The following is a 15,092-nucleotide window of genomic DNA, read 5'->3' on the forward strand; positions in this document are numbered from 1 at the left end:
GAGTACTAGGTCGTGTGAAAGAAAAAGAGGACATTCTGAGTCGGTCGAAAAAACGGAGTTCCTTATGAGAGGGCCGTTTAGGTTACATCAAACGTCATTTCGGAAATGGGTCCGTTTTTCGATCTCCCCGGAATTGGCCTAATTTTTTTTCCCAGGCTTACACATGCATCTTAACCATGACTAGCGATTTGGTTTCCTGTTTCGAATAAAATCATAAAAGAATTCACACAGCAAATGTCGAATGGTGAGCAAACTTTGAACCGCCATACGAAATTCAAATAAGATCAGAAAAACGCGAAACCTTCGAGGAAGGTCTTGAATCGAGTACTAGGTCGTGTGAAAAAAATGAGGACATTCTGAGTCGGTCGAAAAAACGGAATTCCTTATGGGAGGGCCGTTTACGTTACATCAAACGTCATTTCGGAAAGGGGTCCGTTTTTTCGACCTCCCCGGAATTGGCCCAAATTTTTTTCCCAGGCTTACACGTGCATCTTAACCACGACCGACGATTTTGTTTCCTGTTTCGAATAAAATCAAATATGAATTCACGTAGCAAATGTCGAATGGTGAGCAAACTTTGAACCGCCATACGAAATTCAAATAAGATCAGAAAAACGTGAAACCTTCGTGGAATGTCATGAATCGAATACTAGTTGGTGATTAAAAAATGATGACATTCAGAGTCGGTCGAAAAAACAGAGTTCCTTACGGGAGGGTCCTTTGCGTTACATCAAACGTCATTTCGGAAGGTGTTCCGTTTTTTCGAACTCGCAAGAATTGGCCCAAATTTTTTTCCCAAGCTTACACATGCATTTTAACCACGACTGGCGATTTTGTTTGCTGTTTCAAATAAAATCAAATATGAATTCACCTAACAAATGTCGAATGGTGAGCATATTTTGAACCGCAGTACGAAATTCAATTAAGATCAGAAAAACACGGAACCTTCGTGGAAAGTCATGAATCGAGTACTAGTTGGTGTGTAAAAAAATGAGAACATTCTAATTTGGTCGAAAAAACGGAGTTCCTTACGGGAGAAGCGTTTGGGTGGTTACATCAAAGGTTATTTCGGAAGGGGGTTTTTTTTTTTTGACCTCCCCGGAATTGGCCCAAATTTGTTTTTCCAGGCACGTGCATCTTAACCACCACTACCTATTTAGTTTCTTGTTTTGAATAAAATCAAATATGAATTCACGCAAGAAATGTCGAATGCTGAGCAAAATTTGAACAGCCGTACGAAATTCAAATAAGATTAAAAAACCACGAAACCTTCATGGAGTGTAACGAACCAACTGCTAGTTGATGTTTAAAACAATAAGGACATTCCAAGTTTGTCGAAAAAAGGGAGTTTTTTTTACTATAGAAGCGTTTGGGTTACATCATACATCATTTCGGTAGGGGGTCCGCTTAGGGTTTAGGATTAGGGTTTAGGGTCCCGATGTGAGTTTTGTGACCACGGGTACACGATGTCGTGTAGTTCCGGTATCATGCAGAAAAACCACCGTTTTGGCCGTTTTCGTGGATTATAGCCCACGTTTTTTTGGTCCCGGACCGATTTTCCGAGGTAGTGACCCCGGATACACGATTTCAGGCAATTTCAGGGCGGTGCGCAAAAATCAATGTTTTGGTTGTTTTCGTGGGCTATAACCCACGTTTTTGGGCGCCGGACCGATTTTCTGAGTTCGTGACTCTGGGTACACGGTTACATGCGGTTTCAGACGCGTGCAAAAAATCACCGTTTTGGGCGTTTTCATGGGCTATATTTTTTTTGGGTCCCGGGCCGATTTTCCGATATCATGACCCTCGATACACTGTTTCGGGCAGTTTTGGCTTCGTGCAGAAAAATCACCATTTTGGTCATTTTCGTGGCCCCACGTTTTTTTGGCCTGGGGCCTATTTTTTATGTCATGACCCCGGGTACACGGTTTCGTGCAGTTTCTGGTCGGGACCGAAAAATCGCCCTTCTTGACGTTTTCGTGGGTTGGTTCCCGGGCCTATTTTTCATTATCGTGACCCCTGATACATGGTTTCGTGTAGTTACGGCCGGTGCAGAAAAATCATTGTTTTGGCCGTAGCCCACGATTTTTGGATTCAGGGTGCTATCCCGTCCTCAAACCCGTGCGCAGGGGTGCTCGAGGCGGCGATATCGGCAACGCGTGTGGGAAGCACGGAACACAACAACTTTCCAAGGCATATGCGGTCAGACAGTTGTTTGACATGTGTGCAGGGGTGCTGAAACAGTGTTGACGAGTACCAGGTTCAGTTGCTGAGTGGGTCCAACAGGACGGTCTGAAGTGATGGACAAGAGTCAGGCATGGGGAATATGAGAAAGTGTTTAGAAAAGTCTGAAATGTCAAAGTCTTAGAGAGTACATGGTCGTATATTTTATGACGTTCGGTGCACACGCCAAAGTGCAGGTGACAGGATGCAAAAGGACATGACGTGTTGTAGCTATGGGACATGTAGAAGACTATCTGAAAAGGATGAGACAACTGTGATTTTGCCTCAAGGTGACTGAAGGGCGACGGCGAAATTCCTTCAGGTTTCATGCACGCAGTCAACAATAGCAAGAATGATGAGTTCAAGTAGCTCTTATATGTGGCACCTAACATGTGAGTTGTTCACTTTCACATAAATCAAGGAAGAGGCTATCAGCGTGACGATCCGTGTTTTCGGATATGGTGACCTTATGATCGGTGTTTGATGGCATTGAACGGATACCCAGTAAATTTGGAACGCAAGACAAAGGTGTGGAGGAATTTATTTTTTGCGGGAGCATTGACTGTTAAGGAATAAGACGGACTACGTTTGCAGGTGAATTCATGTGATGTCAAGAAGTAGCAGTGGAACTCATAATTAATAATTCAAATCCAAGGTACACGTACTTCAAGGTGGTGAATGATGTATTCACCAAGGTGGAATTTGCTGAGATATCTGTCAAATATGTGTACGAGTAGAGATACAGTTGGACTTGAAATTAGCGAAGGGTTAGGTGTTGGAGTCAAACACGTGTAACCTAGGCCTAATAATATATAAAGACAGCATGAGGTAGTCCAAAAAGACCATGACGACATAATAGCAATAGGCTCACAGTGGGAGCCAGTGGCTTGTGCCAGCACCCAACAAGGTGGCCAGTATTGCGATATTATAAGAAAGGAGCGCCCATAGTCATGCCCCGAGGATGTAGGCTTCTGTCGAACCTCGTTAACAAATATCGTGCCTCGGTGATATCCTTGATCATGCATGCTGATGGAGGATGGCATCGTTGACAAGTTTGTCTACCAGTACCCTGACCAGCCAAAGCTCCTGCAGGCCGAGCAACACTTCGTCCAGATCCTCTCCACCGCAGCCACCGCCTCCTTCGACGCCCAAGAGTCCTCGGCACCAGATGCGCTTGCCTGTGCCTTGCTGCCCAGCAAGGTACAGGATCCAGCTTTCTTCTGGAGTGGCACGGTGGAGCTCAGCAGTACCTTGTTTCCCCTCGAGTGCAGCACCGTCATGAACAAGATGTCGCACATGGCATTCTTCAAAGGCATAGAGGAGGCCAAAATGTTCTTGCCTAGAGACAATGATATGGTGGATAGTAGGGGGTGTAAGAACAAGTTTGACATGGGTGGTGTGACGGAGCCAGCCATGGGCAGGAGCAGCAAGCGGATAGCGGTGATGGTGCAAACTGACACGGAGGACGACGAGCTCAAGAAGATGTTGGACAGGCTCATCCTCGATGGTTACGACAGGTACCCCGGTGAGATGCAGGACATACTGATCACTCTGGACAAGGAGAACATCCGCAGACATAGGAGGCGCGGTGCCAGACAGATGGCGGTGACTGACCTGGAAATGCTACTGATCCGCTGTGCGGAAGCGGTGGCCAGCAACAACCGGTCCAGCGCAAGCGAGCTTTTGGAGCGGATCAAGTGGCACTCCTCGTCAAGAGGGAACGCTAGGCAGCGGCTGGCACATTACTTCGCCCAAGCGCTGGAGGCCCGGCTGGCTGGCACCGGGAGGCAGTTCTACCAGCCGCTCATTGGGACACGTACCTCCATTGTGGAGCTTATTAAGGCACACCATCTGTACAGCGCCACCTTCTGCTTCGTCAAGGTGGCATTTCTCTTTTCCAACAAGACCATCTACAATGCCGTTGCAGGGAGGAGGAAGCTGCACATTGTGCACTATGGCATCAACACCGGATTGCAGTGGCCGGACTTGATCCGGTGGCTGGCGAACAGGGAGGGTGGGCCACCAGAGGTGAGGATGACCAGCATCGACAGGCCCCAGCCTGGATTCCGTCTGTCTGAGCAAATCGAGGAGGCAGGGCACCGACTCGACAATTATGCAAGCAAGTTCGGCGTGTCAATCAAGTTCCACGCCATCACAGCTGAGCCGGAGGCTGTTCGGGCTGAGGACCTCCACATCGATCCTGATGAGGTGCTTGTCGTGAACAGCCTATTCCAGTTCAGGAACTTGATCGACGAGAGCCTTGACTTTGACAGGGTAAGCCCAAGGGACAAGGTGCTTAACACTATCAAGAAGATGAAGCCATCCGCGTTCGTCCATGCCATCAGCAATGGGTCATACGGCTCGACATTCTTCATGACGCGGTTCCCCCATGTGTTGCACAACTTCACAGCAATGCTCGATGTGATGGAGACCATGATTCCACGAAATAACGACAAGAGACTGCAGGTGGAGCGGGCCTTCTTTGCACGGTCTGCCATGAACATGATTGCTTGCGAAGGTGCAGACAGGGTGGAGCACCCTCAAAACTACAAGGAGTGGCAGACGCGAAGCCACCGGGCAGGGCTGAGGCAGTTGCCATTGGACCCTGATATAGTTCTGATGCTCAAGGAAGAAGTGAGGAATCGGTACCACAAGCATTTGATGATCAACGAGCATCACTGGTGGCTTCTGCAGGGATGGAAAGGTCGGGCGCTCTATGCCCTCTCGACATGGGCAGCTGATGACGCTGGTGGTTCTGAATTGACATAGATATAGATAGGTTGAGTACCGATGGATATACGTTTATTCTGGTGTTTCTATGTCATGTATGCATAGTACATAGCTTTTCATAACTTTTGGTATGTGTTTGTCTGCTGCAGCTTCAGATGTGTTTGTTCTTATTCTCTTTTTTTTGTATCTGTAACTCAGGTACAAGAAACCATGCTCAGGTTGTCCAGTTGCACCTGTTTCTCAGTCTGACAAGGTGGCTGGATATCTATCTTCAGTTTTCTGAATCATACATGATATGATATATGAGGATCTGGGCACTATATAGCATGGCCAGTTGGTAGTGATTCACTAATTCTACATGAAGCAATAAGTCTGGTAAGATGGCTGGAATGTATTGAAATTGCAAATTGTTTCCATGTCCTGGTTAGTTCCTGATGCCTGCTCAAGGTTCCAGTTGTTGCAGCACCAGATGTCTAGCATTCCTGTACGCTGGTATGATGTTTCCTCAAGTAGTCAAGGTGCAGAGGTCATTTTATCGTTCTCTAATCTCTCTACCTGTTTTTTATTCCATGTGCTTTAGTTTTTTTTTCTTAATGTACATTGGAAAGTACACCTCATTTGTATTTTCAGTTGGGTCTTGACACTCGTATGCAGAAGAATGGAGAGAAAAATCTGAAAGACGTAAAAGCACTCATATATATGCACCCCGACAGACATACGCAAGGCCAACTCAGGGTCTCAGGCACATTGCATATGATGTTTTGGAGCACCTGGTTGGAAAATAGAGTGCAGAGATCTAACACCATTGTTTTTCTCTCCTTTTAGTTGTTGGCTTGTTGCATAGAGCTATTTACTTAAAACACTATATAACTGAGAAACCAACGGGCAGACCTGAGACAGCTGCCACTGAAGCCAATTATCGTTGAGGTGGCAACGGACAAGTTCAAGAGCCTGTACCGTGAGGACCGTGTTGTGGGTGTGGAAGGGGCGCATCCTGTACGCTCACTTGGTGTAGTAGGTGGCAGACAACATTGCCACAGATTATTAGCTTCTTTGCCTGCATAAGGATAGTTACTGTTAATTTGTTTCGTGCACAAATACAAGTTTCCCAACAAAAACTCAAAAAGTGCATAATACGAGATCTATACACATGAATTTGGTTTGTGTTTGACGAGTTAAACACGCTTTGTAAAGGTCAATTGCTGCAACATCAGATGTTTCATCACTCCATTTACATTTGTGGCCGAGTTACAGAATCCATAACCTATTTTCCAGTATTGATGTGACATCACACTGAATCTTACAACATTGAGTCACATAAGATGGCTGGATCTTTTTTGTAAGTTTCCTCCTTCAGAAATGACATTTGTAAGTTAGCATTGATAAATGACTGAAAAACACTCATAAATGGGTCTGCTAAGTTGGCTGGAATTGAATTTGTAATTTGTCTGACCTACAAATTTATTGTTAAAACTTGTTCAGAATCTGACTGTTTCTGTGCATCATAACAGCACAAAACTTCAATACATAAAATTGATTCCTACTAGAGACAGGGACAGAAAAGATGGCTGCATATTAAAGCTTTTTGTTTTGTCCATAAGCACAGGCGGGTGATTAAACCAACCATCTGGAATGTAAAGCTAGTTCGAATAGCTAAAAACCAACAGGGTTCGAGGATAATGATATCTCCACTCCAATTCCAACATATTTCCACTGCACCATCACCAAGTAGCATGTACCCACCATGGCTGTCACCCAGGAGGAGTTGTTAGGTGTCACTGAGTCTGCGCTACTGCCTCCGTCCGTCTTCCTTGACCTTCCCCAAACGACCGATGGTGACTCAAAGCAGCCACAGGATGACCTGTTCCTGGAACACATCTCGCGCATGCTCATGGAGGATGACGTTGTCGACAAGTTCACCTACCAATACCCTGATCACCCGAAGCTCCTGCAGGCCGAGCAACCCTTCGCCCAGATCCTCTCCGCTGCTGCCACCAGCTCATTCGATGCCAAAAAGCTCAGAGATGATGGGTGATGCGACCCAACCTATGGCTTTCATGCCTATTCCCAGCACGGTCAATGGATCAGCCATTACAAACTGATTTGCTGGAAGTACAGCTTCACGTATTGTAGTGCCAGCAGCAACAGATTGTGAAGGGGAGCATTTTTTGGAATGGCTAACTACTCAGGTGTGTGTGTTACCTGCAGAGAGCATGGTCAATGGACCCACCATCACGAACTCAATGCCGTGTATAACTTAAACAGGCAGTTTCGAGGGAATTTCCTACGAATCGGCACTTATCAGTGAGTGTTACAGTTACCATACACTGGTTTAGTTTTCAGATAAATATTTATTTTCCCCCGAAGCAGAGGTGTGAAACCCCCTGTTTCTACTACTGAAATATATTGGCATGGACGCATCATCTCAAATCTTATCTGCTCAAGACCCGGTGGAGACGACAATTACGAGTACCATTCTGCACACACGCCCATCCACTCATTTTTTCCACACTAAAATCACAAACCGGCAGGGGAGATAGATATATGGGTGTGAACTACCTGCAGTCTCTGTCTTCCTTGGACCTGTTTTTGTCTGGGCGTGGAAGACTTTGCAAGTCACCGTCTCCCCTTTCATTCGGCACATCCAGAGAGAGATGGATCCTGCAAAAGAAACTCCCCGGAAAAGTAGTCTCCGCGTCATGTATGCATCTTAACTATCGTACACTGAAACTATTTCAGATTGCATCGACAGTCCACGAAATTCAGTTGGACTAACTATTATATGCTGAAACAATTTCAGGTTGCATTAGCCGATCTACGAAATTCGGTTCCTAATCACAGACATAACCTACACCTAATACAGCAGAATATGAGTATCCGTGCATGAATCCATCATAGGCAAGAGTATGGAGCAGAAAAGTGCTGGGAATGCGAAAGAGTAAGCCCGTACGTACTCACAGATTGAGCACTCGCCTTCACACATATCGTTGCGCCGACATCCATGGATCCAATCTGGCGGGGTAGCAGTAGCATATCCATGGATCGACGCATCCTTCCTCCACATCCTTGGTCTGGCAATCCGGCGGGGTGACCCCGTGCGGACCTGTCGCCGGAATCCATGCGGCCGGCGGCGGCCTCGGAGCAGGTTACGGTGGGGAATCGCCGCCCCTTCGCCGCCGAGCGCCATCGCAGAAGCAAACCCACCCAAATCCAGGTTATGCTGGTTACTGTTTGGCCCAAAGGAAACAACCGCTGCTGGGCCGCCAATGAAGGCCCATTCGGCTCACTAGAATGAAGATGCTTCGCCAAGAGACAGGGGATCAAACAGGTTCTTATTTTAAAACAGAATAAGCTCTCCTGAGTTAAATCCTTGGGCATGATTTCAAGATCAACTTCTTCTGTTAAACCCAGCTGAATGATGACCAAAAAGGAATCAACTTTGCTTCGTGATCTGAACTGGATCGGATCACAGCAGTTGATAAAACAAGTGGCCAAGATCAGGAAGAGATCTCTTTCGAGAAAAACAAGCAGAACAGATATCTCAAACTTGGCCACCAATTACACAGGCATAACGAGGATTCATGTCAAGGGAAACAGCATGCTTCATTTCGGGAAAAAATAGTTAAGAATCATAAAAAGAAGAGTCTAAAAAGAAGGCACTGAAGTTATTGGCAGATAAGGCGCATACAAGCTCAAAAGAGCATAAAAGCAAAACACATACTGAAGAAATACTGGTAACAAAATTAAACAGTATCCCTAACATTACTACACAAATATTTGCCTATTGGTTTGCAGCCTTGACATTCTTCACCCTTCACAACACAGAGAAATCCGTCTCCGCTAAAATTCAGATAAAAAAGGTTATAAGCACAAATCCTGCAAGAATTACACCTGGCGCCCAGACCTGTAGTTTGGCTCTTATCGGAGCCACCTTGCTGGACATTGCCTTCACTGTCTTCTGATGTCCGTACCCAGTGATGCACGTTTATTGCGTATCCTCAGCAGATCGATTTCATAGCCTAACAAATAGATTAACAAACATTACAGTGTTAGTAACACAATGTAGTTACCCAGCCAACGTTGTACAAACATTAGATGGAAAAATAAGGCATCAAATGGAGTGCTACCTTCTGGACATGTAAATTCTTTCTTTGGAACGTTCTCAATCTTTCCCCAGTTTGGGTGTCCGATTGTTTGACAAGACTTCATGAGCTCATCACTGCACCACTTGAGTGTAAACTCCTCAAGAGCCTGGGGCAGTGTTGGAAGCGAGCTGATGTTCAGGCACTCACAGATCATCAGATCCTTGAGCAATGTGAGGTTCTCCATATTGTCTGGTAAGGCGTCCCAGCTACAGTCCCAGACTGTGAGCGAACGTAGATGAACGAAAGCCTCAAGTCTAGGAGCAGGTCCCAGTTGGCTCCATCCGTGGAGCTTAAGTCCACGCAGGTCCTTCAGGCCGCCGTTCTGCTTACCCACCATCCAGTTTGGGTACCTCAAGCCACGGTAGTTATATATGTACAGTGTTTCAAGCCAAATGGGAGGACAAAGACTCTCAAATACCTCTGCTTCAACTTCTGGACTACTGGACCTTGTAGCACCACTCCGACTAAGTGACAGATGTGTAAGCCGTTCCTTGGCTGCTAGATTGGCTTCAAGAGCTTCCACCTTGCTCTCTACATTATCAAGACGGAGGATCTCCAGGCTGCCACGAAGCTTGTTTAGGTACCTCAAACCCTGGTAGTTATACATATACAGAGTTTCAAGCCATGTGGAAGGACAAAGACTACCAAATGCCCCCGCCTCAACTTCTGGATGACTGGACCTCATAGCAACACCCCAGCCAAGCGACAGATGTGTGAGCCGTTCCTTGGCAGCTAGATTGGCTTCAAGAGCTTCCACCTTGCTCTCAACATTTTCAAGATGGCAGATCTCCAAGCTGCCGCGAAGCTTGTTTAGGTCCCTCAGCTGATTTACCTTGTACCCTTCTACGTTCCATACTGTGAAGTTTGGTACCGTTTGGAGTGAGGTTAGCTTGCCTATGTCAGGAAAATCCAGGTCGATCGAGCAGAATATATGCCTTAAGTTGATAAGGTCAGCAGAGGGAAATACCAATTTTTTGCACTGACCGAAATCTACCAGCTGCATATGGTAAAGCTTGGTTACTGTGCCTGGTAAAATTACCCTGCATGACATGCTTGTACGGAAAGCAAGATAGCGTAGATGCTTTAACTTACTAATAGACTCTGGGACTAAGAATACATCGGGTTCCTTGATTACTGCGTCATCTTCATGACTCAAAGCTACGGCCAGTACCCGCAATTTCCGCAGCCTCTTGAGTATACTCGCTATGACTTTTTCCTCAATTGGTGTACCCCCTCCAACAGCATAAATGATGAGAGTGCGTAGATTTTCCAACTGAAGAATCTTCTCAGTAATCAATTCGCCATCATAGTTCTGAACAAAAAGATGGTGAACATCTCGAGGAACATCTCCTCTCCAGCCTTCTCTCCTCTGGCCTTTTCCTTCCCTGAGTTTGCTCCAGATCGAGCCATTCTCGATTCTAAAGCAATCACTTCCGGCGACACTGTCTGCTAAATCATGCAGCATATCATGAACTAAATAGTAGTCCATGTCATTGTACAAGACCTTGCCTCCTGGTTGCAGAAATGAGGTTGACACTAGTTCATCAAAGTATCCCCGACAAACATCTTCCATTTCCTCTCCTTCATTAGTACCTCTTACAAACCCTTCTGCCACCCACAACTTAACTAAATCGTCGCGTATCAAATGATGTCTTCTGGGGAAAATACTGCAGTAAGCAAAGCATCGCCTAGCCTGCTGATCAAGCTGCAAGTAGCTCCACCGCAGGGCTCCCATGGTCCCATCGACATTCCCGTTTTTAACTGTTGTCCAAAACTCAGCACTGAGTCTCCTCCCTAGCCGTCCTCCAACTATTCTGGCTGCTAGTGGTGACCACTTTAGCTTTTTTGCAATGTCAGCCCCAATTGCTTCGAGTCTTCTACGAGCATGATCATCTATCACTGCACCTTCAAGTGCATAATGCATTAACAAATTAAGGAAACCACTGTCATCCAGGTCAGATATGGGAATACATCTCGGTTTTGCAGCACCCAGAACTAGCAATGCTTCTTCAGTCCGACTAGTCACCAGGATCTTGCTTCCTGCCTGTCCAGCCTTTAGCGGAGAAAGTATTTGTTGCAGGTTCCCCTGCTGCCTCTCATCCTGAATATCGTACCAGACATCATCTAGTACCAAGAGGAACCGTCTTCCATGCAGTTCCTCCTCTAACTTGTCTTGTAGTACATTAAGACTAGTGAGTTGAGGACACGGACTTCCTGTAGCTGCCTCAAATATTTCCTTGAAAATGACACTCACACTAAAAGCCTGAGAAACATGAACCACATAATAAGGTCGAAATGACCGTCCCTTTTCTCTTGCTTGTCCTTTTTCTCACGGGCACCAACTAACTGTGCAAGGGTTGATTTCCCAGACCCACCAATGCCATGAATGCCAACTACAGAATAGCATACACGACTGTCGGCGTCTGGTTGACCTTCACCTTCCTTGTCATGAAGCATTTCTATGATCTTGTCACAATCTTTATCTCGCCCAATTACTACTGGCGGAGGAGCCGCAGTAGTGACTGCACCTCCTGAATTAGCAGGACCAGCATGGCTTCCATTCAAAGTACTGACGGTCGACAAGTTCAGGTGCTCTACAAATTTGTACCCACTGTTTATAATGTCTTCAATCTTCTCGAGGCTATCCTTCAGCTCTTTTTTTGGCATACCAGTCTCCTGTAAAACAAACATGATTAAAAAATTATTAGCTATATATAGTACTACAGTTGTATTATCTTACAAAAGTCACACATAATTGATTTATTGCTACATTGTTAATTACAAACAAGCAACATATCTATCTATTAGTTCTGAGAAATTACCAAATATTTTACGTAAATTTTCTAAAAAGATCTGAACACAATGGAAAATGGAAGGACCTTTTTTTCTAGGATTTGAACACGTGTCTGATCTGTTGCTGAAAAGTGAATACCCAACCCGCAGTGACACTTAGAGGTGAGATCAGAAGTAGAAACATATAATAAAACACATGCCGGAAAGGGAAGAGGACCTTATTTTTTAGGAGGGGGCCCTTGGGAAAGAGTTTCTTCACCCAACCCGTCTTATGTGGAGGTTCAACGCCGTCTGACTTGAACTTGTCATCTTGGATTTTCTTCTTGAGATACTGATATTCAACATCATCCAAGATGTCCTCTGCTTCATAGAAAGCAGACTTGAGATCCTTGAACAGCTGCTCCAGTCGAGGCCTGTCGGGGATCTTGTCAAATACTTCCATCGCACGTTCCAGCAGTAAAACTTTTGGCGCAAGCTGCAGCAGCTTCTGTGATGTGTTAAAGCTGAGATAGGCAGAGGATTTCTTAAAAAGCTCAGAGATGATGGGCGATGCAACCCATCCTACAGCCTTCATGCCTATTCCTAGCGCGGTCATTGGGTCCGCCATGAAAAGCTGACCTGCTGGAAGTAGAGCGCGTCGCGTATTAGGACGGCCAACAGTAACAGGTTGTGAAGGGGAGGTTTCTTAGAATGGTTAACTAACCAGGAGAGTGCTAGCAGCACAAATATTGGTCTCAGATTCATGAGGAAGGAACCTTCCGTGCACCCATCATTTCTATAAAGAATTATCTCTGTTTGGCAGTGCCTTTGTTGAGAACGATAATACATCCTGCAGGTGCTTCAAAACCGAGAGAGCTTTTAGTATACTAATCCTTCCTCGGTACATTCCAAGACCTCATTGTCATTTGTTGTCCTCACATGCTTGTGTTTTGTTAGTCCTTGCAGACGAAGCTAACATCGACTCCCTAGGGAATTGTGCTCCCACATTAAGTTATTTTTTTTTCAAACCTTCAGATTAGGGGTAACAGAATTGCTGTTCATCAGTGTGCAGACTTGACACTGGGCACCGCGAAAGTATGACATCGATGGTTGTATTATGCACAAAATGAGCAACCAGCTGACAGGAAAGCACAACCTGATCCTTACATATCCGTGTACCTATCCGGCAGAAACGTGATACATATACTGAAAGACACAACCAAAAAGGCAGATTCGGGTCAATTATGGAACCAGTCATGTCATGTCATAGGTTTCCGACTTCACTGTAGAAAATGACTCTGATTAACCTGGATTAGTCAATTGGGCCTCGATGAAAAATCTGAGGTTTCTATCTAAAACATGATCACAAACAATACAGCAGTAAATCACGCAGGGGGAAATACAGAGGCATCTAAGAAACTGCAGAGAAGAGAGAACCTAAGACAGAGAGAAGAACCCAGCTTGGTCGCAGAGCTCGCTGGTTCGTGCTGACCCGCCGTAACCTGTGTGGGCGTCTCCGGAGACAGGCCGCTTGCGGCAGCCGGACCGGAGCTCCCCCGCCCGCCGCCATCCTCCTCCGCCGCCGGGCAGCGGCAGCATCGAGAGAGAGAGAGACGCCAGTGGGCTTCCGTCGCCCCGTCAGAGGAAACAGAGGCGACGGGCTGGGCTGTTTTAATGGGCCTCCAAAGTCGATGGGCCAAATCGTGAAGAAGACTATATACTGCACGTAGGCCAAGTTGCACTCCATTTTTCAAACTCCTCGCTCCCGCGCCAAACTGATATCGATCTTTTTCTCGGGACCGAAGGCGTTTGCAGAGCGAGTTCGAATGTAATGATAGGAATGCAAAACTGATGTAGACGTCTCCGTGGATCACAATAGTTTACTGAGATTCTTCGGGAAGAAAGGATTCTAAAGTAAGATTTCATTTCAAATAATCTAACCTCGATCGCACCAGACCCTACTCGTCGGGATGCTTATGCCGTCATGACAGTTAGTAACGGATCATCTCACGTGGTAGAGATCGACCATCACTTTTGTCGACAACATTTCTCATATTTAGCATGCAAAACTGTTCTTATTGGCTAGGACCGCAGCATAGCGAGCATACCTCCAGCTGCAAGCCCGAACCAAACACACGCCCGCCAGTCCTCCGCCGGCTCTGGGCTTCTGTGGCCGAAAATTGGGGGACTGGGCTGTCCTAACGGCCCTTCAAACTTGATGGTCCAAATCGTCGAGAGCCGCAAATATTGATGGGCCAAATCGTCAAAGGACCATGCGAAATTGCGGGCCAGTTTTCAGAAAAACGCCAACTGGGAATTCAAACGAGCGCGCTGCACAGTCACCACCTTCTGCACCAAAAGCCAGCATCTTCATTTTACTCGTCGTTTGCGGACAGAGCTGTTTAGTATGCAAATGAGAAGAGTTCAGCTACAAGATTGGACTGGGCCAGGGCTACAAACCATTTTGGCTAAGGAGATTCGCAATAATATTACCATTATGAAAGACTTGCATCCAGTACGTAGTACCACTCAGAAACCAACACCGTTTACTCATTTAAGTAGAGCCTAATTTACAGCTTTCTCAAAATCAAGCTTTAGAAAACCCCAATCAAGAATTGTAGCACTATACATGTGTGATGAAGAAGTCCATGAGAGAGCGGGATACCATCAAAGATATTTCGAAGATCACCATGAGGCACACATTGTATTGCATTGCATCGCCATTGCAGCCCGATCCACGCCAACACCCGACGACTCAAGTAAAAGTTACCACACCACTTTTGCTTTGGATCCAAAGCCGAGGTCAAACCGTGTATTGGCTGCATCGCAGCCGCAAAAGCCTGCTCGGTAGCATGTTGGTTTCCTCCAATCTCTCATCTCTGCTACACTGAAAATACAAATATATAGTACTAGCACGGATAATATATCACACTGAATGGTGTGATCAAACACAAAGCCTTTGGTGGTTTCTTGGCATGCAGTTGGGCACACGAAATGAGATCGATGTGTGGATATATAGATCGAGCTTCAATAGTTCCATCCATCCCTTGCACCAAGTAATGGTACGGTATACACGTGCGTATTAGAACTTGAGATGCATGACCATTGGTGAAATCTCATTCTAAAAGAGTGTGGGTAGAATAGTTTTGCATCAGTTAATTAATATCATCACCCTATTCTTATTTTACTTTTGGTTTTCATCTAGTTCATGTTTCCTTTCAAGAG

General features: G+C 45.8%; 1 protein-coding gene and 1 pseudogene across 1 annotated transcript; one reads left to right on the top strand and one right to left on the bottom strand.

The window, feature by feature from the left end:
- The first annotated feature begins 3,241 nt into the window (after positions 1 to 3,241).
- On the top strand, positions 3,242 to 5,768 carry LOC100827494 (scarecrow-like protein 33). The gene has a single exon (XM_003573138.2). It carries the CDS (start codon positions 3,244 to 3,246, stop codon positions 4,987 to 4,989), a length of 1,746 nt encoding a protein of 581 aa, XP_003573186.1. The 5' UTR covers positions 3,242 to 3,243; the 3' UTR covers positions 4,990 to 5,768.
- Positions 5,769 to 8,618: 2,850 nt separating this feature from the next.
- On the bottom strand, positions 8,619 to 13,491 carry LOC100827798 (annotated as a pseudogene).
- Positions 13,492 to 15,092: the final 1,601 nt, after the last annotated feature.

Source organism: Brachypodium distachyon, chromosome 3 (genome assembly GCF_000005505.3).
Source record: "Brachypodium distachyon strain Bd21 chromosome 3, Brachypodium_distachyon_v3.0, whole genome shotgun sequence".
NCBI lineage: Eukaryota > Viridiplantae > Streptophyta > Magnoliopsida > Poales > Poaceae > Brachypodium > Brachypodium distachyon.

Bases quoted from the DNA above. Each gene is read 5' to 3' on its own strand.
- LOC100827494 (XM_003573138.2), top strand. From the start codon at position 3,244: ATGCTGATGGAGGATGGCATCGTTGACAAGTTTGTCTACCAGTACCCT.